At 35.2% G+C, this 26,538-nt stretch overlaps 4 protein-coding genes across 5 annotated transcripts in view; 2 read left to right on the top strand and 2 right to left on the bottom strand.

Moving 5' to 3' along the window:
- The first annotated feature begins 156 nt into the window (after positions 1-156).
- On the top strand, positions 157-10,740 carry VPS41 (vacuolar protein sorting 41). The gene is made up of 19 exons (XM_078294854.1): positions 157-549; positions 1,307-1,576; positions 2,201-2,380; positions 2,837-3,097; positions 4,066-4,198; positions 4,841-4,931; positions 5,294-5,396; positions 5,903-6,006; positions 6,090-6,183; positions 6,613-6,768; positions 6,902-6,964; positions 7,083-7,148; positions 8,091-8,288; positions 8,779-8,856; positions 8,981-9,100; positions 9,189-9,269; positions 9,369-9,454; positions 9,547-9,628; positions 10,109-10,740. The coding sequence occupies exons 1-19, from the start codon at positions 274-276 to the stop codon at positions 10,529-10,531; spliced, it is 2,865 nt and encodes a 954-aa protein (XP_078150980.1). The 5' UTR covers positions 157-273; the 3' UTR covers positions 10,532-10,740.
- Positions 10,741-13,271: 2,531 nt separating this feature from the next.
- LOC144546346 (coenzyme Q biosynthesis Coq4 family protein / ubiquinone biosynthesis Coq4 family protein) lies at positions 13,272-14,859 on the bottom strand. Of its 2 annotated transcripts, XR_013508749.1 has the most exons (3): positions 14,571-14,830; positions 13,362-13,924; positions 13,272-13,331 (listed from the first exon to the last, which is right to left on the bottom strand). XR_013508749.1 is itself a non-coding variant. In XM_078294894.1 (2 exons), the coding sequence occupies exons 1-2, from the start codon at positions 14,748-14,750 to the stop codon at positions 13,421-13,423; spliced, it is 684 nt and encodes a 227-aa protein (XP_078151020.1). In that variant the 5' UTR covers positions 14,751-14,859; the 3' UTR covers positions 13,272-13,420. The 2 variants fall into 2 exon arrangements, 1 of the variants encoding a protein (XP_078151020.1); XM_078294894.1 differs by having other exon boundaries at positions 13,272-13,924; positions 14,571-14,859.
- The window catches only part of LOC144546326 (ubiquinone biosynthesis protein COQ4 homolog, mitochondrial-like), a 30,009-nt gene continuing 16,742 nt past the window's right edge, over positions 13,272-26,538 (bottom strand). The window contains exon 3 of the mRNA XM_078294877.1: positions 13,272-13,317. The gene's annotated coding sequence lies outside the window, so the exon portion shown is untranslated. The remainder of the gene's footprint in view (positions 13,318-26,538) is intronic.
- On the top strand, positions 15,340-17,638 carry LOC144546336 (uncharacterized). Its single transcript, XM_078294885.1, has 5 exons — positions 15,340-15,829; positions 16,707-16,756; positions 16,861-16,948; positions 17,033-17,149; positions 17,291-17,638. The coding sequence occupies exons 1-5, from the start codon at positions 15,389-15,391 to the stop codon at positions 17,342-17,344; spliced, it is 750 nt and encodes a 249-aa protein (XP_078151011.1). The 5' UTR covers positions 15,340-15,388; the 3' UTR covers positions 17,345-17,638.

Genomic DNA, 26,538 nt, shown 5'->3' on the forward strand with positions numbered 1-26,538 from the left:
CTCAATTTTTGAGTTTAGATCAGAACCGTCCAATTCGAATCCGGGCCAATCCGGCCCGAGGTGGAGCGCACGGGACCCTTTATTATGACAGTCCGATTAAAATTTGACGGTCTAGATCTAAACTAAAAATTGGATTACTTTAGGTGATTCGAACTCGAGCAGAGTTGTAAACTAAACATATTTGCCCTGCCCATACACCCCTCTCTACCGGATCTCGTCAGCTCCGACCGCGAAAAGAAAAGAAAAGGAAAAAAGTAAAAGAAAATAACAACGATGACTTCAGAGCATCCTCCATCGGAGAATGGCGTCGACGGGGACGACGAGAGAGAAGAACAAGACGATGGCGAAGAAGAGGGAGAAGAAGAAGAAGAAGCGGAGGAGGCGGAGGAAGAGGAAGAAGAACCGCGATTGAAATATCAACGGATGGGAGGAAGCTTGTCTTCGATCCTGTCTAACGACATGGCTTCGTCAATTGCTGTGGCAGAGCGCATGATTGCCTTGGGCACGCATGATGGGACTGTGCACATCCTTGATTTCCAGGGAAATCAGGTACCCAGATTGAATTCCGATGCTTTTGATTTAATTTGGTAGATATATGTTATTGGATTATATTTCGTGAAACTGTGACGACTGAGTTCTTGATGGAATGCTGTGAAAGCATCATAGACAGTTCTGTTCCTTGATTTTCTGGGAAATTGGGTATCGAGCTAAATCTTCGTTACTTTTTGATTCGATTTTTGTTGCTAATTAGTAAAGTGAAAACCCTAGTTGAACTTGGAATTGAAATTAGGATGATACCCTTGTTGAATTTAGAGACAGATGCACATATGAAATGTTAGTTTTGTTACCGAGATTAAGCAGACTTTGAGTGCTGTTTTCGTACCTCCTTGTGGTGAGTGATTGACTTTAACAAAGTGATTTATCTGTATTTCTAGGCAGTTTTTTTTTTTGAAGCAGCCCAATAATTGCTTACTTAATTACGATGTAATTTTTGATAGCTTCTATCTTTTTCCACTTACCTAGACAGTGACTTCTCTTAATTGCTGATCCGTAGAACTTACTTATTTTGTGCACTTCCAAAATCAAACATTCAAACTTGGTAGTTACTTGTACCTACATATTTATACTGTTGATTTTCTGTGATACTTTCAAGTAACCATCTGTAAGGCACCATAAGCACCAGTACCTGTTTGGCTGATCCTGGTTGCAATCAGTAACAACTCAAGAGTATGTCTGATGTACCCAAGCTATTACTTATGAACAGAGGGAGGAAACATTTTATTTATTGTTTGCCATTACTTTTCAGGTAAAAGAAATTGCAGCACATACAGCTACTGTAAATGATCTTAGTTTTGATGGAGATGGTGAATATATTGGTAGCTGCTCAGATGACGGGACGGTGGTAATAAACAGCCTATTCACTGATGAGAAGTTGAAGTTTGAGTATCACCGTCCGATGAAAACTGTAGCATTAGACCCTGAATATTCACGTAAAACTTCTAGAAGATTTGTTGCTGGCGGCTTGGCCGGTCAGCTCTTTTTGAGCATGAAGAATTGGCTTGGATATAATAAGCAGGTTTGTCTTTGTTATATGAGAAAATCAGAAAGAGGAAAAAAAAAAAACTTTGCTTTAATGATATTTCAGGTCAATTGCTGAATTTGCAATTAAATCTTACCTGCTGTAAATCTTACCTGCTGATGTTTTATAATTTGAATCCGGGAGATTTGATTTGGTAAGATTTCAAAGTTCATGTGAGTTTTCAGAGCACAGCACCTCACATCTTTAGTCTTTTTTCTCGAGTAACTATTGACCTTAAGGGAGGGGGGAATTAGAGCAAACTAGCACAAGCATGTACTTTTGTTTTAAAAGTTGGACTGGAAGTGAAAGTAGCACTTTCAAGCTAAAATGTTGACATCTTATCATAATCAAATTTTATATTTCCAAGATTTACCATGTGCTTGCTTTCTGCTTCCTGTTTGACAATTTAGCAATTCTTTGCTTTTTTATATAGATTCTATATAATCATTATTCCATTTAGTTTCTGTAATTCTGAAGTTATTTGTACCTTCGACATGGTAGAATTGTTGAAAAGCTATATTTCTTTGCACAATGAAAAACCAGTTGCCTTGAAATCTAAGGTTTTAAATCATTAACTTCTGATATCTGCCATTAAGGTTTAGTATATTGAAAATTTCACAGGTTCTTCATGATGGAGAAGGCCCAATTCATTCAGTCAAGTGGAGAACAAGTCTAATTGCTTGGGCTAATGAGGCAGGTGTTAAGATCTATGATATGGCGAGCAATCAAAGGATTGCATTTATTGAGAGACCAAGAGGAACTCCTCGGGCTGAAATCTTACTTCCTCATTTAGTATGGCAGGTATTGACAATATATATTATCATTCTATGTATTTGTGACTATTTTAGTATCTGAGGAACATTAAGATGTCTGATACTTAAGAGTCAATTAAACCTTTCATTAATTCCAGCTTCCTATGAAACTTGAAAGCACTGATCCTGTATACTGTCATTTGATTTGAACTCCATATCTGTAGATAACCAGTTTTTCCCTTGAGATCTGAAAGATTGTGGAAAATCTCAAACATTGTCAGAAGAGAAATAATATTTTTAAAGATGGAATGAATCCATTTTAATGTGTTCAAATGACAATATGCTCTGGGGTCTCAAACCAGGTTAAAACAATCTCTTTTTACTTAAAAGAAAAGGTAGCAAGAATGTTTTAGGATTGTTACACGCTTGATTTTGAATTTTGGATCTTTTACAGGGCTCTATTTCTGAAAGTTGGATTTTCTCTTTTTAAATTAATATGTTGTAGGATGACACTCTCTTAGTCATTGGCTGGGGAACAAGTATCAAGATTGCAGCAATTAGGGGAAATCAACAAAATGGGCCTAATGGTTTAAAAATGAATATGATGATGTCTAATGCGAGATATGTTGATATTGTGGCCTCTTTCCAAACTAGCTACCACATTTCTGGAGTTGCTCCTTATGGTGATGCATTGGTAGTGCTGGCATATATCCCTGATGAGCAAAATGGGGAGAAAGATTTTAGCACTGCAGTACCATCACGACAGGTAAGATGAACATGATATTTCCATTCTCTCTAGGTCATTTATGCTATTGAAATAAAAGGGTTATTTGAGCAAAAAACTTAGTTTATTGATTAATGATTGGGGCTTATATAGACCCTTTACATTCTTGCATATAACACCCTAGACTTCTCTATATTCTCTATTTCCCAATAAGTCCTTAACAAAGATACAATTCTCAACAGAAATCATGTTCAATTTGCAAATTGAAAGTCTTAGGTAGTGTGACGAACATATGTGCTGCTAAATGCTTGCAATTTTACCTGTGATATACAAGCCTATCCCCCTAAGCTCGTTTTGATTTAAATCAGGCAATGCAGTTGTCGGCTCCATGTTTGTGTGAACACCTAAAGAAGCAATTTAGCACTTTCTCCAATGAGTGAGGCTACGGTACTATGCATAGCGCAGTTTGGTTCGTACTATGGATTCATATTTATCATTTTCGATGTCTAAATAGTCGATCCAAACCGTTCATCATGATCTCCATATTAAAATGTACCTGGAGGTCAAATTTTACATTTTTAGAACATTTTTACTATTTTTTTAGATGAGAAGAAAATCACTATTCTTGGATGGTCCCGAATCTTTCAATCAAGTGATTTTGTACCTATTTAAAAAAAATCTAAAAAATTTAAATTTGGCATCCAAGCACATTTTCATATGTAGATCATATTGTGCGGTACGGATCGACTTTTTGGACTTTAAAATGGAGATATGCATCCATATTCCATAGTACGGACTAAAGTGCGCTATGCATAGTACCATAGCCTCACTCTTCTCAATTATTAAAACTTGTTCAGTGTTGACTAACTTTCTGCAGATCTTAAGACATGGGCAGTTATTTTTAACAATTGTGAAAATATTGTGGGTTGTTTGCTTAAGTAATCTACAACCGTATTTTCTTTGATATGGTTATGTTTACTAGAATATATATTTCCCTGATTTATTTCTAGGGAACTGCACATCGTCCTGAAGTACGAATTGTGACATGGAAGAATGATGAGGTGACTACAGATGCACTGCCAGTGCATGGCTACGAGCACTACAGAGCCAAGGATTATGCACTTGCGCATGCTCCATTCACAGGTTCATACACCAGGCTTTGTATCTTATATACTAAATGAGTGAGGCCATGGTACTATGCATAGCGCAGATTGGTCTGTACTACGGATCAATATTTTTGTTTCTAAAGTCCAAATAGTTGATCTGAACCGTTCGACGCGATATGAAAATGTACTTGCAGACTAAATTTTACATTTTTAAGAATTTTCTTACTATTTTTTTAGATAGGTAGAAAATCACTTCTTTTCAATGGTCTAGAATTTTTAGATCAAGTGATTTTCTACCTAGCTAAAAAAAATAGTAAAAAAATTCTAAAAAATGTATAATTTAGTCTGCAAGTACATTTTCATATAGAGATCGTGTTGAATGATTCAGATAAATAATTTGGACTTTGGAAACGAAAATATTGATACGTTGTACGGATGAATCTGCGCTATGTGTAGTACTATAGCCTCACTCATACTAAATAATGGATATCTGTATATTTGTATCATTTTTGTCTATTAATGTACCACAATGTATTGACTCAATTTTGGCCCAACTTATGCGTGAGAATTTGATATTGACACTGTTATGTTCAAGATACAGAGTAAAGTGGGTGTTATGTTTTATGGAAGTTGACAAATAATGCATTACGCATTTTTTATATTTTTCTATGATTTGTAGGAAGCAGCTATGCCGGAGGCCAATGGGCAGAAGGGGATGAACCTCTATATTATATTGTATCTCCTAAGGATATAGTAATTGCTAGGCCGAGGTAAGTTGCATTTACAGTAACTATCATGCTTATACATACACTATCGGTTCTCTTAGTTCTTTCTGGAGTTGTTGGGCACATTAATTTTTTTTACTGTGAACTTCCATTGATGCTGCTCCAGTATTGTTCCAATAGTCTGATTTATGTTGATAGTAATTAGGTGGGTGTATACTGTTAGTGCCTGGAATATGACTCGCAACCATACTTCTATCATGTGCACCTGTTTTATAGTACCTTAGCCCACAAATTTGTTATAGGGCCCTTATTAATTTGACTTTATTGGATTTTTCCCATTTTGTATTTACAAAAGTACAGTGCAAATTTGTGTGCTAATTGGAGTTAATATTTGTACATAAAATTAGAGATGCTGAAGACCATATTGCCTGGCTTATTCAGCATGGGTGGCATGAAAAGGCTTTGGCTGCTGTTGAAGCGGGGCAAGGCCGAACTGAACTTCTTGATGAGGTAATACTACAATTTGATCAAGATCCTTTTTTTTCTTTTTCTTATAATGGTACAATTTGATAAAGATCATCAAGGTCTGTAGTTGATTTTGATTGGTTTGCTTTCTTTAATTGAGTACTTCCTCTCTGTTGTACTGTGTCTTAGCTTTTTTATGGAGAACTTGTAAAAAAGACTTCTATTTTATTAGAAAAATTGCAAAGAAATCCCACCATTGTTGTAAATTTTGACATCATAACTTGTGTTAGTAAGTACTTGCTGGTGCTTGTACTGTGTTCTAGAGCAGGTAACATAACAATTTCGACATCATAAATCATGTTTGTCTTACTGTATAGTATTGTACTGTTTTATAGACATTATTGATAGGCAATTGCTTGCCACATAAAAAAAATAAAATTTAAAACAAAGAAGGCCTTGAATAAAGTAGTTGACTATTTCACACATGATGTCTATACTTTTCTCATTCTCAGTCAATTTGTGAAAACGATTTTCACTATGCTGTATGTCAGGTGGGAGCAAGGTACCTGGATCGGTTAATTATTGAAAGGAGGTACGCTGAAGCCGCATCAAGGTGCCCTAAATTGCTCCGGGGTTCTACCTCAGCATGGGAAAGGTTTGTAGATACTTTGAGATTTGTATGCATAAACAAGCCTAAGGTTATAACTACATATATATATATTTTTTCAATGTTGATAGGTGGGTATTTCACTTTGCACATCTCCGCCAGCTTCCCGTGTTGGTTCCATACATGCCTACTGAAAACCCACGTCTGAATGATACTGCTTATGAGGTCATAATCAACTTATTTATTATTTTTTCCTTTTTGCCACCAATTTCTATCAAGGAGATTTTCCTTTGAAGTGGTTACCAGTTGGGGTCCTCACGCTATGCTGCTTTCCCCAGATTGCGAAATTAGATTTAACCCCAGTTATGTTAGAAATATTAATTCTCTCACACTAAACTGTGCAACTTGAAGCTTATACGTTGTTTCCCAAAAAAATAAAAAAATAAAAGCAGGAAAAAAAGAAAAAAGAAGTAGAAGAAATAAAAAGAGGACTAAAGTAAATCCAGTTTGCTAAATCACCCTTAATGTTTGATAGCTCCTCAGTTTCTTCATTTGTGGAAGTAGACACAAAACCTGCCTATTAAAAAATGAGGCTTTATGTTTCAACATCAAGGTCAATTAGGTTGTTATTTTATTTCTCTGTATTAATTACAGGTTGCTCTTGTTGCTTTAGCCAATAACCCTGCACATCACAAGCTTCTTTTATGGACTGTCAAATCATGGCCTCCTTCCTTATACTCAGCTTTACCAGTTATATCTGCCATAGAACCACAACTTAACACCTCCTCTATGACCGATTCACTAAAGGAGGTAAGTTTATCTTATGTTTTGATTAATTTAAGATACTCAAAATTAAATAATAGATTGGTTCATGTTCCAACAATTGCCATATGGTTGTAGTAGTGTAACATGTATTTTGGCACTTCTTTCTGTTACATTGTAGGCATTGGCCGAGTTATACACAATCAATAATCAATACGAGAAGGCGTTTTCAATATATGCTGATGTAAGGATGCTCAGCTATGTCTTTATTAATTTCAAGAAATCATATAAACATGTTTTTAGGGGTACATCTGGGAACTTCCTGAAATTTACTTTGTATATATTTGTAATTTATTTCCCAGCTGTCGAAGCCTGAAATATTTGACTTCATTGAAAAGCACAACTTACATGATATTGTTCATGAAAAGGTACTTATCTGAAACTACACCTGCTATTACCATTTTCCATATAAATTCATCCTCAAGGATTATCTGAATGAAAATTGAAATTATGAAATCCAATTACAATTATGAAATTTATCAGTCATGTACCAAAAGAACAACTTGTGTGTACCACCAATAAGAAACCTGTCTAATTACAGGCAGTTTGGGTTCCAATACTTCCCCCTTTTTGGGTTTTGAATTCTGGCCTCTTGTTTTGTTTGGCATCTTGTACTTGAATAAAGACCTGATTGAGTTGAACGAAAATTCTGGTGGAAAAAATCATCGAAAACCCTTTGTCATTACAATACTAGTTCAGTTGAAGATAGTCCAAAGGCATTATTTAACCTGTAATAAGTACGATAAGAACCTGTTTCTGAAACCTTGGCCAGATGACATAATCATTTTTGCCTACTTTCTGTCGGCTAACATCATCCAGATAAGTCTTCTGCATGTTGAGGAATATTCACTTGCCATATGTGATTGAAATTCTGCTTTAAGTTCGGAATAGTAAATTTTCATAGTATTTGATTCTGTACATTGGCAATATTTTGTGAGCATACCAGTGCCATCCCGGGTGGAACCGTAAATTTTGATTTTTTTATTTTTATTTTTATTTTTTTTTTGTTGTTGTTGGGGGGGGGGGGGTGGTGTGTGTGTGGCTGAAATTTATAATGTACAATATGTGATAGGTGGGATTTGAACCCAAGTTTATTCTAACCACTAGGCTACAAGTAAACTTTTGGCATTTTACAAGGGGGGCTGAACTATGTAAAAACTTGAAAAAAAATTAATTAAATTTCATTATACATAATTAAAATTCTTCCCCTGGTGCCATCCACCAGTTCCTGATTCTTAAATAAACTTTTCTTCCAAGGAGAAAAAGAAGTTGTTATTGTTCAAATAGCCAGTGTTGCCTGCTGTTTGTAGGTTGTGAAACTCATGAAGCTGGATAGTAGGAAGACTGTGCAGCTATTGATTCAGCACAGGGATACAATTCCACCGTATGAAATTGTAGAGGAACTTTTGAATTCAAATGATGATGATAGGAGATATTTTTTGCACTTGTACTTGCATTCTTTATTCGAGACCGACATACATGCAGGAGGAGAATTCCATGATATGCAGGTATATTTTTTGAGCCCCTTGTCAATTCAAAATTTTAGACATCACATTATCTTGCAGTTTTTTTTTTTTTTAATTTACAAAAAAGAACCCTAAATTAAAGGGTAATCCTTCTTTTCTACTTTATTGAAGTTCCTACTGATATTTTTTTTTTCCCATTATAATTATACTTTTTAATAACAATTTAGTTGGATGAAATCACAGAAATGACCTTTATCATACAAAACAATGGTATACCAATATACAACCTAAAAAGCATAATAACATCACATCTTCAGTTATTCCTTTTTGCGTACCAAGTGTGCTCCTTACCCTTCTTTCTATACTTAGAAATTTTTTAACAAACAAGGAAGAGCAGGGTATTTGTGATCATTTGCAACTTCAACTGTTTTGTAGTTACGTTATACATTAATTTTCAATGTACTGCGTGAACAAATATAAATATTTTTTGCTTTCTAAAACCTTTGTTCCCACCATCTTTTTTTCCCTATAGGTGGAGCTTTATGCTGATTTTGAGCCAAGGTTGCTGCTCACCTTCCTTCGTACCAGTCAGCACTATAATCTTGATAAGGTCAATCTGATTAATGTCTACAAGCACGGTTTACTTTTGTTTTACTATTTCTTTTTAAAAAATAATATTGACTAATATTTAGGCAGAAGATGACATATCAGTGTATATACTATCTTTTATCCAGGCATATGAGATCCTCTCGAGAAAAGAGCTTGTGAGAGAACACGTATATGTGTTAGGTCGGATGGGTAATGCCAAGCAGGCCCTTTCTATAATAATTAACAAGCTTGATGATATTCAAGAGGTATATACATATTAAAATTTGTGGATTTTTTTTTCACAAATAATAAAAGATTGAACAATGTACTAAGAATTGCAGTCTTCTATTGAAGGCAGTGGAGTTTGTAACTGAGCAGCATGATGATGAGCTATGGGATGAGTTTATCAAGCAATGTCTTCAGAAGGGTGAAATGGTAATTCATATTTAAATTGTGGTTATATTTCTTTGTTTTTGATTCATTACTTAAAAGTCTTTATTTCTGATCAAATACTGAAGAGTTTATATTGCACAGGTAGGGATGCTATTGGAGCACACGGTTGGTAATATGGATCCTCTATATATCGTCAAATTGGTTCCTGATGGATTAGAGATACCAAGGCAAGGAGCTAAGATTTAGTATTAAAAAAATGTTATTGTTCTTCCTTCAATTTCTTATCAAAATTGCATAATGCTTGATCTTATGTTTACAGGTTAAGAGACCGCCTCGTGAAAATTATCACGGATTACCGAACAGAAACATCTCTTAGACAGGGTTGTAATGACATTCTAAAGGTGCTCCTTGTAAATAATTCTTAGGAGTATATGTTGTTAGATTACCGCAGATTGGTCCGTACTACGGATTTATATTATTATATTTTAAGTCTAAATATTAGATCTGAACTGTTAAACACGATTTTCATCTTAAAATGTACTTGCATAAATTTTACATTTTTTAGAATTGTTTTTACTATTTCTTTAGATAGGTAGAAAATCACTACTTTTGAATAGTCTACAATTTTTAGATCAAGTGATTTTCTACCTATCTAAAAAATATTCAAAAAAATGTAAAATTTGACTTACAAATACATTTTTATATGGAGATCATGTTGAAGTGGAACTGATCAGATCAATTGTTTGGACTTTGAAACTGGAGATATTAATCCATAGTATGGACCAATATGTGCTATGCATAGTACCATATACTCGTGTTATTATCAGTTAATGTTATTGCTCTTTTACCGTGGCCTTTTTTATGAAAACTGTGTTATATAGGCTGATTGTGTCAACCTTCTGGTAAAGTACTTCAATGAGGCAAAGCACGGTATTCACCTGGGCAGTGAAGAAGAAGACACCCAAGCTAGCAGAGATGACATCACTGCCACATCAGCAGGTGTGCCATTTGACAGGCAACCAAGCACATCCCGAACAAACTTAACAAACATGAAATCGAAATCGAGGGGAGGGAGGAGATGTTGTATATGTTTTGAACCATTCCCAACGCAAGAGGTGTCAGTTGTGACCTTCTTTTGTTGCCATGCGTATCACGAGTCATGCCTCCAGGATGGATTGGATAATATAAAAGGGAGTTCAAATAGTGATTCAGGTTCTGAGAGTGATGAGGATGAGAGTAGGGCCCAACTGGGGGGGATGCGGATGCGGATGCGGTGTGTTTTGTGCACTACGGCCACTGGGTGAAACGGGTGTGCTGCTTCCTTCCTTTTTTCCCCCAATTTTTTTAATGGCGAGTATATTGAGTGAAATTTGTGTAAATTTTTGTGTTTATATGCGGGAATGTAAGTAAGCCTTGTTTTTTTATTTTTTTTATTTGAGATAATATTTTAATTTGGTTGTTGTACTTGACTATAGGAGCTGGTTTTCCAAATAATAGTGTGTTCAATTTGGTATATACTGTCGTAGAAAAGACTTCATTTTTCGCTGTTTCAAAAAGTATGATAATATATTTTTTTTTTCATTTTTGCCAGTTTAAAAAAGTATGAAAATTTATATATACATCCATCAAAACTTTGTGATTAGATATTTCCCCATCAATACTTTAAATTTAGTTATTTCCCCATCTAAACTTAGTCATTTTATTAATATCCCCATTCATTCATTTAATCACTTAAAAATACAACTTAATATTAATAAAATTTTAAATTTACCGTTTTGCCCTTACTCCCTCCTGGCCTCCCAGGCTCCCACACCCCTTCCAGCTACCCTCCCTTGGCCTTGGCCTCATATTAGCCATGCATAATAAATGGAACTTCATTTCTGTCAAGACTTTTCATTAGTTGCCACCTCCAACCTCCTACGGTTGTGTTTTGTAAAGAGAGAATTGGCCACGAGAAGTACAACAAGGTTCTCTCTAAATAACCAAATAGTCTTTGAACCAATATTTGTTATTTTGTTTGAATTATCAAATGCCAACTGTAAGCTATTCTTAGTTTGTTTCACCTGTACTACGTCTAGATTGTATATTGACTAACTTTTTGCTTTCATTATGACGGACAAATTGGCATTTACTTTCACTACGCATAATATAATTAGCAGCTTCCCGATGATATTTTGCTTCAAATATTGAGCTGTCTGGATGCACAAACAGCTGTGTACTAAAAACAGTGTTTGAGTTGAGTGAATATCATCATCTCATAGCTTTACAAGAGAGAAAAAAAAAACAATAGTTTATATAGATTACAAGGTTTTATTAGAGCCGTTGACGAAATTAACTAAAAAAGGAATAGGTGAATCATTATTTTTGTTCTGATGAAACAAAGTAACGGTCATATAAAGCATATAGGTGAATCATTATTTTTGTTCTGATGAAACAAATCGCTTCATTTGGTTACAGAGAAAATATGAAGAAAAGAAGAAATGGCAGATTTTGTAAGATTCACTCAGTTTTGTTAGGCTTACCCAGAGTGCATACACAGTATTATTTTCAACATATGACAACTAGTATTCTCAAGGCAATAGAGGTCTTGCATGCATTGCTGCACAACTTTCACCTGACTCTTGAAGCAATAACCTCATAGACTGCTTGCTTTCTTAATGATGTTCCATGCTCTTGCTAATTCACAGATTCATCCAAGTATGACTAGCTTCGTGGTGGAGTTTGATTACTTCAAAAGAGCCCACGTCCCCACGAGAACTTAAAATATGCAAAAAATGTTGCCCTATAGTGAGTCAGAGGCTCGAGCTATCGAGCATCTCAAACTCTAGAACAAAAGTGCACAATATGAATTTCCTTTACATTACTCAGGAGACGTATTCGGCAATGGTCTCCAGACTTGACTGTTTCAAATTGCTTTGTAACCATATCATATGGATTTTGCATAAAACAAAGGAAAAGGGAGGGTAGCGAAGGAGAGGGAAGAATTAGATGGGCTGAAGTTGTAAATTTAAAGTTTTAATAATATTCAATTGTATTTTTAAGTGATTAAATGAAGGAATGGGGATATTAATAAAATGAGTAAGTTTTAATGGGGAAATAACTTAAATTAAAGTATTGATGGGAAATATCTAAATCACAATGGATGTATATATAAATTTCTCTAACAATATTATGTCTTTTTTCAAATGCATGTATTTACAAGTCATTTTGAATTCACAAATTTTTAAGTACTAAAGACAGTCTGAACGCAAGGCATTAAACGAATGCGTTCAGAATAACTGCAAGCGCATGTATTTACAATTCAATCTGAACATGTGTTGAAGTGGAAATATGAATGCATGTGTTGTATCGTCAGTATGTTGTTTCGGTACTTAGAAAAACAAATTAACAACAACAAGAAGCAACAAGCCTTTTAGTTCCAATTAAGTTGGGAGTAGCTAGAAATGAAATCCAACCGGAGTCACGTTCATTTCTATAAAAGAGGCTGTGTTCTTTTTTTCTCTCAACTATTTTCTTTTCAGTTTTGACAGATAATGTCAATTGTTAATAGCACAATTCAAACATCATATGTTAACTGCAATTGTACAAACAGTCCGTTTGGGTTCAATCTTGGGCAAAGAGATCTGAAAAATCAAAGTTGGTCATCTTAGCTTAATCTCTGCTTGAATTCTATTTTAGATTGGACGGAAGTTTTTCCGTTAAAATTTTAAAATTACATAATTTTATTGTTTCAGTTAACTATTAGATTTATTTAATTTTCTATATTTTTCTAATGTTAATAAAAAAATAAACAAGGTCCTGTTAGGTTGGAACTGACCCATGTTGCAAACAGGTCAAGTTGCGATGATCTGGACCCGACCCATTAACTTATTGGTACATTTTTTGTACGAGCCATACCAGATTCGACCGGATGAAGAATACGCTAACCCTAGAACAAACCAATTCAGGCACAAGACTTTTATGTAAAACAATTAGTTCTTAGATATGAGACAACAGTACATCACCATTAAAAGCAGCAAAATTTCACGGGACGAAAGAATACTCAGAAAACAAAATGCAACTATGTACATTACTGTTTGAAATCCAAAAGCTCCTAGCATTTACCTCAGAGAGAAGAACTTCTCATTTATTAACTCGTAGATTTAACTGAATCAGACCAACAAAAGAGAACCTATTAGAGATGCAGACTCAATCTAAGCGTTCTTCTTTTTTGGATCAGGACAGGTCTCAATGCTCCATTTCCTGCGCACCTCCTCCAAATCCTCGCTAAAGTGCTTCTCGTAATAAATTGACATCAAATCAGTGCTTTTAACACCTGCACGTAGGGCCCAGGGGAAGTAATGCTGAAAGAACAGCCTTCTCTGTCTCTCATTAAACCTAGCTGAGCCCCCAACAACTGACATAAAACACATGGGAAGAAACATCTGTTCAAACTCGATCACTTTAAGTGCCGATTCACCTATTAAGTTTGTCGGGAGGCCAAAAAGCACATGCCAAAAATCGTGTACCTCACGCGCACGTGTCGCTACATAGGCAAGCTCGTCAGTATCCATAAACCTAACCGGGGGCCGATCATCAGGTGAGAAGTTTCTAGAACCCATAAAGTTTGCATATGCTGCACCAAATGTGTTTTCTGGCATGTCCCATGCGTGTGAGACTTGAGAAGATATGACCCGTGGCTGGTGCAAAAGTACTTCCTGAATCAACAATACAAAATGTGGGTTAAGCACAAAATATATGACCTTTAAATGCTAATGCAGAGGCTATATTCAAATTATGATAAATATACCATTCCAGTACCCTCAAATGAAAAAGTGCAAATTTTTTGTGAAAGATCACAGCGTGTTCCAATTACAACAAAACATTAAACCCCCATAGAGCTGCAAAAAAAAAAAAAAAAAAATCTGTGCCAGTAAATTTCTTTTTCCTAATGCCCAAAATTCACAACTTTCTACTGGTCCTTTTCTGAATAAATGAATGGAAAGGAGTCTTATAGGCCCTTTTACTGTCGGGGTAAAAAAAGATCTCTCACTTTACATGTGTAAGCATTAAACTCCAATTTTTGAAAGGAATATACAGAAACAAGTTGTTATAGAGGTCACAGTATGGTAATCTATGCTACAAAACAGAACCAGAAAGCAGCAGCTATAAAAACAAAATCAACAGCCACTGTGCACGCATAAGTAAGAGGAACAGTCGAATCAATTTCCTCCAATACATATACCAGCTATCCATGAACAAAATAACATGTAAACATGCCCCTCAGCCCTCAGAGCATTTTATGATTCACTAAAGCAAATTCTGAGTTGCTGGTTTTCCTATTAATAAGAAAAGAAAACTCACCCGTCCTTCGGTGTTGTTTTTCATGCGCTGAAGCACGCGCTCAAACGCCGGCTTGCCAGTGGTCTCTCCCAGAGCCGCTATCAAATCGGCTCTTCTTGGATCCATTAATGCACCAAGAGCGGACCCCACTGCAACCGCCGCCTGCTGCCATCCCTTCAGACTGACACGCGCACCAGACATGATCTTACTTGTCGTTGATCGTCAATCTCGGAGACGGTATTGGAGAGGGGAAACGGGTACCGAGAGCTGAGAGGTGAGAGAGAATTCAAAGAGAAATAAGTCCGGATCCCCTAAAGTAACACAAAAGTTTTGTTTATATCTGAACCGTCCGATCAAAATCCGGGTCAATCCGGCACGAGATTGAATGCATAACTCCTTTAATAGTCGTGCCATAACAGATCGGACAGTCCAGATTCAAAATCAAAATTTGGGTTACTATAGGGATCTCTGAGAGCCTATAAGGGTCATTTCCACCCAAAAATACTCAAATTTTGATTTTAGATCCGGACCAATCCAGCCCGAAGTGGAATGCACGAACCTTATTAATATTCGTGCCAAAAAACATCTGACGGTCCAGATCTAATCTCTAAATTTAAGTTACTTTAGGAGAATGAATTCGGATTCAGGCCCAGTGTCATTATTGGGCTGTAATGGGCTGTTGGTTGAAAATCCCATTGATGGGCTGATTTTGAGTGACGAATTTCCTCCAATAATTTACAAATTGCATAGGCTGATAGGCATATACGAAAAAAGATCCGATAACGCAAAGCAACATCTCCTTTTTTATATTTTTTTAACGCGCTGATGAGAGTCGAGAAATGGCGCTCACAGTAACCCACCCTTCTTTCTCTTCTCTCGTCACTTGTGCAAAGCGAGAAAGAAAATTCACTGTTCACGCATCAGCCACGTCAACCTCTACTGAGAAGATCGAGCTTAGAGTGTGCGTGAACCGCACGTGCGCCAGGCAAGGCTCAAGGGAAACCCTCTTGACTATCTCTGGACTGGCCCCGCCAGGATTATCTGTGGTCTCCTGCGGCTGTCTTGGTCGGTGTGGCACCGGGCCGAACGTGGTGGTGCTCCCAAAAGGGGAATTGGTGGGCCACTGTGGTACTCCGGCTCGTGCGGCTGAAGTTCTGGCGTGGGTGTGTGGGCCCAATTTTGACCCTGGCACGAATCTCGAGGCTCTCGGATTGAGGAAGAGAGCTGAGGTGGCTCTGGAGAAGGAGAATGCGGCCGAGGCTGTAGCCCTTCTCTCACAGGTTCCTTTAAATTATACTGTAGCGCTAATTGTCTGTAAATTTGATTGTTATAGAATTTGGTATGAAGATTTAAACTGTATTTAACTGTAGTTAATTCGAGTAATATAGGCAGTGGAATCTCTGATACTTTTCTCTATTACCTGAGAGGCTAAGACCCAAGGAGTCTACGATTTAAATTGTAGTATTAGAGATATTAGCGGGTGTATATTTTAGGAGATAATGAAGAATATAAGAGATGCTTAGCCGAAGATGTTTAGAGAAATACTATAATTAAGTCTATAAATAGACTCCATGTAATGAGTGAGGCTATGGTACTATGCAAAGCGCACATCGTTTTGTAGTATGGATCCGTATCTTCATTTATGAATTCCAAACAGTCAATCTGAACCGTTCAACATGATCTCCATATGAAAATGTACTTGGAGGCCAAATTTTACATTTTTTAGAATATTTATTTCTATTTTTTTTTAGATAGGTAGAAAACCACTACTTTTGGATGGTTCAGAATCTTTAGATCAAGTGATTTTCTACCTATCTTAAAAAAAATTCTAAAAAATGTAAATTTTGACCTCCAAATAAATTTTCATATGGAGATATCATGTTGAATGGTATGGATCGATTGTTTGGACTTTGAAAATGATGACACACATCCATAGTATGGACAAAGATAGTACCGTAGTCTCACTCCTATGTGTATTTATAATCAAAACTCACAAGATCAATTTTAGATTCGTAGAAATAACATAGAGAAAAAGGGAGAAAGAAGAGTTCCTCAGTTCTTGCAAAATTGAGATTGTAAGAATATGAACTAATCAGGTACTGATTTCTTTATTTTGTTTTCCAAATAATAACTTTTCTGCTTGGTTTGTGCATGCAGGCCATTGAGCTTAATCCTTATGGAGGTTTGCATGTGTTGTATAATACAAGGTACCTTATCTAAATTCAACTGTGTTCCTCTTCCTCCCCATGTGATATTCTATTATTATCAATAAACAAGTCATTTTCTTTATAAATTTTTAGTTTAATTTCAGGTCTGCTGCAAAATTGGCAATGGGAGACAGTGCTGCTGCTCTTTTAGATGCTAAGAAGGCATGTGAAATAGCCACCACTTTTCCTCAGGTACCCAAATTCTATTGATAAGCAAGACAGCAACATTACCGGGTTGATATTGTCAATTACAGTGTGGTTAAAATTTGGCTGCAGGGTTACATTTCACAAGGGGATGCATTCTTAGCAATGGAAGAATGCAATTCTGCCGAAGAGGCTTATGCAACTGCTTTGAATCTGGATCCTTCAATTCGACGGTCCAAATCGTTCAGGGTAACTCTCACACTGTGTTAATTGAGTATATGCATGCAAAACTGCACTGAGAAGAGTAATATGTGTTTGTCTTTCAAATTTTAAATATATAATTTCTAATGGCATCTTTTTTCATTATCTCTATATGCTTAAATTTTATAGGCTCGTGTTACAAAGCTTCAGGAAAAGCTCATGGCTGTAAATGCTTCATCTTGAAATCTTTAATTAAGAATTTTAAGGAGATGTGCCTAAAAGATTCGAGTAATTAAGACGTATGAGTATATTCAGCCACTGCCAATCTGTTTTTATTTTTTTTCAAGGAGAAGAAAGGGAAATTTTCTTTTTAAATCTTTCAGCTTTAGTTTCAGAATGTAGATTTAAAGAAATTATTTGTATATTTTTGAAAAAGGAAATTATTTGTATATTAATCAATTAATTTTATTATTTGATCTTTGTAACCTTTGTGCTGACTGTCAGTAAATTAAATTTATCTGCTTTCTTTCTTCCAAAGCAAATGCTCAGCAGTTGATAGGCTTGTCAAGGAATTCGTATCCTCTAGATTACTACAGAGACACTGTTATATTATATGGAGTGAGATGATTCGAACCGTTCTTTTAACTATGCACAAATCTTAAAGCACAAATAATACTAGTCCATTGTGCTATTTTGAATAGGCACCGTTTTTGAGTTAATATGAAGTTGTAAAGTAGTGGGTCCCATCATGTATTACTACCTCGCGTGTGTAAAAATTTGCAAATAATTTTGGAAAATATGCGACCATGGCAGACATCTCTAGAAGTCTACAACGAAAATTAAATGATGGAAAACAAATAAAGAAATCAAAATTTCGAAAAGAATTCTGTTTGTGAAAATTAAATGGAATGCTTCACAAGATTCCAGTATGGCAGACATCGCTAACAGATCAAAATAACTGAGATTTCGTAGGGGTTTTAAGTACTTGAACAGCAACAATTAACCCGTGAACTCCGTTTGACAAGGTAGGAATATATAGGAAATAAATAGTAAGCATGTGCAATTTGGATCTCATAAGAGAGAATAACGAGACCAGTTCAAACTTCAATGGAAGATGGAAGTAGGAGTGTTCATTAGGGGTGTCAATGATACCCTTTTAGCCGTTTATCCGCCCCGTATCGTATTTGATAAGGCGGGTATGGGTAATTATTATTTTTTTTTTGTTAGTTTATTGGGTATGAGTATGGTAAGAATTTTTTTTCATTAGCTAAATGGGTAAGGGTACGGATAAATGCTATTTTGTACCCGTTACCCTATAGGATAATTATATAGAACATAATAATATGATAATATTTGAACAATAATTAGCGAGTACTTTTATTATTTAGTGTATTATTTTTGTTGTAAGAAAAATATTAAACATATTATTTTTATTTGTATGTTTTGTTCTTTAATTAAATAATTAAACTTTTCAAAAGATATATTTTTGTTTTTGAATTTTCTTTTTTATAAAAAAATATAATTTAGTTGAAATTGATTGCACAATTATTTTTATTTTTATTTTTTATTAGTAATATCATTGTATATGTGCGAAATAAATGAGTTTTGATGTTCTGTTTGTAAAATATAATAAAACTAATTATTATAGTCGTATTATTCGTTATTCACCCGCTACCGTTTCGTTACCCGATAATTTTAACGGATAAGGGTAGGATAGGGTAGGGTAAGGTCAAATTTTAATGGGTAAGGGTAGGGTATGGGTATGAAAATGCTTCCACCCTACCCGTATCATACCCATTGACACCCCTAGTGTTCATTGGTCCGGTTCGTTTAAAATCAAAATAAAATAAGTAAATTAAAATTTTATTCAGTTTTTGAAAATACAACCAAATTAAACTTGCCAACCTAACAATAATCGAACCGAATAAACCGAACTAAATTTTAGTTTGTTCGGTTGAATCGAAATAAAATAAGAAATTAATCATACAAATGAAACCCACCGTTATTAATTCCGTATCCAACTGTTAATCTAAAAATTTGGAAAGAAGAAGAAAAACACCAGCAAGAAAAAAACCGAAAAACTAAACTTTTCTGATTCCGTTCAAAACCAAATAAACCGGACAGAATAAAACGAAGCTTTCCAATTCCATTTGAAGTTTTCCGCCGACTCACTGGATATTGAGACTTGGACTATACATTAATTGGAAATATATAAAATATAGTATTTAATCTATTTTGAAAGAAATATATAAAATATATACAATATTTTAATACAAAAATAAATAAATTATAATATTTTATATTTTAACTAAAAAATAAAAAAAAACAATTATTCTCAAATAAACTAATTTTATATGTCCAAATTATTTTGCCACATATAAGACACAAATATAAGCATTAATTCTATATGTCCAAATATACTAATCTATATGTCCAAAAAAAAAAAAAAAACGCACCATAACAAAGACACAGGTATAAGCATTAATTTGACATACTGTACGAAATATATATGTAAATAAGAAATCAATAATTGAAAAGAATAACATTTTGTTTGGATGGAGAGTAGAGGAAGAAAGGGGAGGTGAAGAATAGCAAAGAAAATTAACATATATTAACTTCTCCGTGTTTGGATTATTAATGAGAGAAAATAAATTTAATTTTTCTTTCCGTCTTATTTCTTGATTGATTGATTAAAATTTTGAAGGTTAATGAGAAATTCAGTAGTTGTTGTAGGATTGTGATAAAAAAATGTGTGAGAATTATATAGGTAGATATATGATTGAGCAGTTGTGTTATTTTTTTCAAAAGTATTTGCAATAAAATTTATTTCTATCCGTTACATCTCAAATTGAAAGAGAAACCGATTCTATCGACTACAATAATGCTGGGTTAAACCTTTCACCTCATGTACCCTTCGCCTCCAAGACTCCAACATAATTTTGTCAACTAAACATGATTCAACAAAATAAATTATTTTCTTTCCATTTTCTCTCTCCCTCTACCCTCCATCCAAACAAAGGTGTAAAGGAATGTGAGGGACAAGAATGTACGTACGAAGGATGTGTATTTATATACAACACGAATATTTTGTTGACTTGTTCTAATTGTTATATACACGGATTTGAGTAAAATATCATTTACTAATTCATTTAGCATGTTCTAGCATTTCATCGTTTTTTTAAACATAATCCCTGCTCCAAAAAAATTTTCATTTCTCCAATCAATTTGCATCTCTCTTTACGTAAATTTATTTTAATATTGTAATTTATCATGAAACTTCAATTTGACTAGAGGTTAACATATATAAAATAACAAAATCCCGCATAAAATTATTTGAATGTTGTAATTCAATTTTATTTTTATGTACGTGTATTCTGAAATGCTTAATTTTGTGGTTGTTGCCACCGAATTCAGTATTGTCATCGGACAAAAAATATTCAAATAATTATGGGAATAAACTGAATGAGTGTTCAGTTGTATGGGAGAATAATTGTGAAAAATTCTATTTTATTTCTAAAAAACTTGATATCAATAAAATAATTATTAATTAAATTAAATTAAATCAATTAAACAATAACACAATAGTATTTCCATTTTGCTTAATTAAATCACCGAAAAAATATTTAAAATTAAATTAACAAATTGATCATGTGGTAATTAATACAAATTTTCATTTTGATTAATTTTTTAAAATTATACAATTATTTTCATTAATGAAATTATAATAGTGCAATTAAATAAAATTAATATATGTAAAAATCACTTCATTCCTGTTATATTATAAACAATTACTAAAAATGATATATAATTAAACAATTAGTAAAAAATATTATAAAATAATTGTTAACGTAGTTGACTTAACATGATATTGCCAACTCTCAAAGTACATTGGGAAATAAAAATATTTGATCTGGAGACCGAATCGTCTGCCCCCCGGGGGGCAGGAATTTCCTGCCCCCAGAGTCTCTGCGGGTGGGACCCCATTTAAAAACAGTAACAAAAATTAAACCCTTAAACAGTAACGGTCCCACCCCGGTCCCACTGCGCAGAGACTCTGGGGGCAGGAAATTCCTGCCCCCCGGGGGGCAGAGGATTTGATTTCTTTGATCTGAGCTCATTTGTTTTTTTTTCCCACAAATTTACATTGGTTGGGATGAAAAATAGGAAACTCGACACAATCCCATTTCATACATATTTGTCATCCGAACACACCGTGGAAAAATTATCTCAATTTGGCAAAATTCTCTTTCTTTTTCATGAATAGTTTGTCATCCGAACGGTGCCTAATAGTTTCATGCTCTAATAAAATAGTTTAATTATGCCAAGAAGCAACTAAACTTATTGAATCTAATTGGGATAAAACGGAACCGCCGAACACATTTGGGTAAATATCTGCATTTTGTTTTTTGTTTTTCCTACAAAATCTCACACAACCGCACAGGTCCTAAAAGTCGATTAAGAAACAAAGGCTTCTCAAGTTTCGACTATAGTTTGTTGTTTTTTTTTTGTTTTTTTTGTCTTTCCTTATAAAAAAAGGGCCCACTTAGGAAGGATAGTCTAGTGTATAAGTGTTGGTTTTTTTGGCAACAGGGTCATGCATATACAGCACTAAAAAGGAAAAATTGTAAAACTTTACTATTTCTACGAATTTTCAGTTCTAAAGATGATGTAGACAGATGGGAAGCGGTGTTGTTTTATTCAGTTCCTGTAGTTTTACACCATTCCTTGCTTTTAAGAGTTCATTATCCGACTGTCGATAAATAGAATCGTAATATGATTCCACTGGACTCCTCCAGTTCAGTAGTTACTGGACAGCATACACAACATAATGAAGAGGCTGCTAGGCGTATTTTAGAGATAAACCGATTCTGTTAGAGAATTAGTTAGACAATTAAAGCATAGCTGTACACTAATCTTTACATCTTGTATTTGTCTATGTATACCCCAGTGTACAATGTAATGGTTGCTCAAGATTAATAAAGATTCTAACCTTTCTTCTTCTCTACCTCTATCTCTCTGTTTTTAGCAAAACCTTTAAATTAATATGCATCAAACTTTTCATATTGTCGGCGAATATTGTAATATATGTTAAATTTTATTATTATTAATGTACAATAGGGATGGGATATGTCAGCAATTAAAATAATTTAACAATAGCAACGATTAAAAAAATAAGATTATACATGTGCTTTTTATAGCTTAGATAGTTTGTATCATAATGTAAAAAATTTAGTACAATGATAAAATTAAACGGTTATTGTTTTAAATTTTTCTTAATTTTTTTTTGGGAAAAGCCCGTAGGCTACTAAATTCTAAATTTTGCTTAATTGTTGACTAATTAATTGAATTACATCAAAATCTAATTACAATTGGGGTTATAATTTTGTTAGCTCTTGACCATGATTTGTTGAGATTGTCAATATAAAAATTCATTGATAATATAATCTAATGATATAAAAATTTATTTGTTGCGTTAATCAAAATTCAATGGATATCTAATTTTTAAAGATGCAAATAATTTTAAAAATTTTGTTTGAATTTTTTTTCACATGTATTTAATTAGTAAATATAAAGTTTCGAGCCATTCGATAGGTAATGATTGGTGATGATGTCTTTATTTAAGTGGCTGTGGTAGGGAGTCTCTATTCTCTGAGGTAATATAATATTTATGTTTAGATCCGGTCCTATGTGATGCACAGAATGTTTCAATATTCGTGCATAATAATGATCAGACAATCATGATCTAAATACAAATATCACGTTACCTTAGAGTATATTAATTCTGTGGTTGATCTCCCCAGTTTCGAACTTTCGATACAAAGCCTCTTCTGAGAGCTCAGCCTCTGGAGTCTGGACAGCGTTTATATTTTTCATTTCCCGCTCCCTCTTCCTCACTGAATCCTAGCTACCACCACCTTCGCCTAGGGTTTAAACCCCCTCCTCCTCTCAGCCGTACCCTCGCTCCTCCTCCCAGACTCTCCCCTGCTTCTCCGCCCAGCCGTTCCCCGTCTCCTCCGCGGAGCCGTTCCCTCTATCCTTCGCCCAGCCGCAAGAGAGAAGCTCCACTCTCATCTCTCTCCCTGTCTCAGCTGGAGTTTATAGGTGATCAAGATGGATCAGGTTAGTTGGATTGAATCCATCTATTAATCTATCTGTAGTTATATTGATTAGACCACCCAATCAGGGGGGATGTACTGAGGAGGCTATGATAAGCATTCATGCAACTTCTAGAAATTACCCCAAGTTGAAAAGATGAAGTTTCAAGGGCAACTGGGTAAGAGGCCTGTATATGCTCTATTGAACAGTGGAAGTACACATAGTTTTGTAGATCCAGCTCTACCTCACCTTCTTTCCACACCTTCCCTCATATAAGTCTTATTACACCTCACCTACTCCCTACACCCTAATCTGCTTCACTAGCTTCAATTCAGCTTGTAATTTATTCATTATTCCTCGTGTGCCCCGTGGATGTCTAACTAACTCTTTATATGCTTTTGCTTCTATTATGCAACATTAATCTAATATTCTAATTGTTTCGTTGCCTAGCCCTAGTGCATACTATGGACTTGTTCATCTTCTGCTGCTGGACGACTTATTGGTTTTGGTACTGTTTCCGTTTCATTCTGCTGCACGTGTCAGTGTCAGTCCTATTATTTTGGTATCTAGTACTGAGCCCACCTAATCTTATTGTTTGTCCAATGCAGAGAATTCCATTTTTATTCATTAACCAGCGCCGTAATCCTTGCCCTGGTTATGTAATTCTCAATGTTTCAAGCGGTGAAACAAGAACGGAAGGGCTGAAACTTGATCCGAACTATCAATACATGTACAGCAACGGGACATGGGCTCTCTTGTGGAAATATATCTTTCAACAAGCAAAAATAGTAGCAGTAAGGCTGATGTTGCTGAATCTTGAGGAGGCATGTGGCAAGACCATTGGGATGTTAATTGTTGATGAAGCAGGAGACAGAGTTTATCCCCAAGTACCTTTAACGGGCACTTTCATAGGTCAACCTAGTCGTAATGACTTTCAAATATTTTTAATTGAAGGACTCGATGACAAAAAATTTTGTACCCTTTGGAAATCAAGTTTCGAAAATGATTTTGAGGATGGGGAAATTGTCGACGATGCTGATATTACAATCAGCTGGACCCGTCATCAAATTGCAATTCCAAAGGGATATGATGATGCGTACTCTCTCATTCACTGGGATACAAATTTATATTGGATTGGCACGGGAAGGGTCTTTTCGTATAATCTGGAAACTGAAGAGGTTACATTGTATCATTTTCTTGACGGGATAAAGCACTCTGATGATCAGCTAGGCAATGGGCCTCGTGCATATCTGTTTACCCGAAATTCACATGTATTTTACGTATGTGCATCCAGTGATGAAGATATCTGTATAGGTGTATTAGCAAAAATTGGTGATGATGGGTTGATCATTTCACTTGACACCTTTCTCACTTCACTTGACGGGGAAATTAGTCTACTTGACATCTTTCTCTCTCCACTTGACGGGGATATTCGTCTTCTAGGAGCAGGGGCATTATTTCTGAACAGAAGACAAGCGGGAATTTATATACAAAATTTGTCCTTGTTGAATTTTGTAAATACTCTATCGGAGGGTCCTCACCCACATGACTGCAAAACATATAATCTAACAACAGAGGCATGGCGTCTACAGAGGCATTGTAATCTCGAAAACTGTCAAGCATTGTGGTTTCTGTCAGGTTTTCTTTTATCAATTATTCACTAGTTATTCAATTACAATTCAATTGTCAAGCACTGTAGTTATAAACATGAATTATCATTGAAATTTTAACGTACAGAGAATGAGAACCTTGGTTGTTGCGTGTTGAGAATCAGTCATCTCCTGTGCCCCTTAGAACGGCGGTTGAAAGAAAAAGAAGAGGGAGAAGAAGAAGGTCCGATGGTAATTAATCAAGAACTTCTTTTTCAATTGACGATGGATGAGGATTTTCTCTGGAGACCGACAGAGCCTGAATCATGGCAGGAGACGACACGGCACTTGTCTTTCGGCGAGGCTTCAACATCGGCTCAAGCGGAAACTGCTCCACTCCCTCATGGCCTCACACCTGAATCCCTGCAAGCACTTGGCGAGGAGGGAGCCCAAGTCTTAGTGTACTCGGCTATGCCTCATCCGGCTGACACCCCCCTGCTCTAAATCTGCACCAATTGGAGCGGTGGTTCTCGGTACTCCTGCCACACCACCAGTATCATATATATCCACATTACCGTTTACTGCTTTCAAGGTACATTTTGCCTTAAATTTTTATGGTATATCCTGCTTTGTTAGAGATTGAGGCTGCAATAGTTCAAAACTATATGGCTTTTTTAATTTTATGGAAAAGCCGAAAGTTACTTTTTTCCCTTGGTGTGCTTTGGCAAGCCTTGAGAAGGGTTGAAGTAGATCTATATCAAAGTAAAATATAGGAAGTATTGACATATTTTGAACTAGGCAAAACCCTAAAAGGGACAAAATGTTGATCTGGTATTTCCAGTTGTTACTTGTATTCACCACAGCAGCTAAAAAAAAAACTGTCCAGTTCTTAATATTTCATAAACATGACAGCTTCTGAAATTGGATGTACAATTATGTAGGAGGATGTTACCAAGGAATTCGGCATACCAATGCAGTTCCAAAGGTATTGGTTGTGGGCCAAGCGCCAAAACCATACTTACCGGCCCCACCGTCTGCTGACGTCTCTTGAAGAGCTACAAACTGTAAGCTTCTTTATTATTGAATAATTTGGGAAGTAGTGTTAAAGTGCAGCCATTTAGCAAGCCCATCAATGTTGACTCTAAACCAACATTACAAAGTACATTGCATTTGCAGTCTGACCTTCTAGTGTTGAGCCCTGTAACAAATACCTTGTGTAACGGTATAGGTGTTAGCCCAGACATAGGGCATTGTCACCTGGTATCAGTCCTTGATTTTGTGCCCTTCATTGATGACACACAATGCTGATATAAACTAATATTGTTTAGATGACTTACATCCATGTATATATACACAATTACACATGCACACCCTCTCCCCTTTGAAACATCTATCTGTTCCATAATAGAATGACTTTTCTTTATAAAATAAGACTAGAAAAAGTTTTGGATGTTGTAGGTTTGTTACCTTCTTGTTATTTATTTGATTATCATCTGACTAATAATTTTGCTGAATGCATGATGTAGATAGTACATTTCAGACTTCTGGAAAAACCAAAGGAGGACGACTTTAGTCTAGAACTGTAAGCAAAGTTTTGTTACTTTGTAATTGTTGAGAGTAAGAATATATGTGTTCATCTATATGAGTGCCCAATGATATTTACCAGTGTAAAAGGCAACCCCATATATGCTGAGTTGGCAGAGAGAAACAAAAGAAAAACAATAATCCAAACAAGAACATAATTATCTAATA

The sequence above is a fragment of the Carex rostrata genome, chromosome 2, assembly GCF_964058835.1.
Source record: "Carex rostrata chromosome 2, lpCarRost1.2, whole genome shotgun sequence".
NCBI lineage: Eukaryota > Viridiplantae > Streptophyta > Magnoliopsida > Poales > Cyperaceae > Carex > Carex rostrata.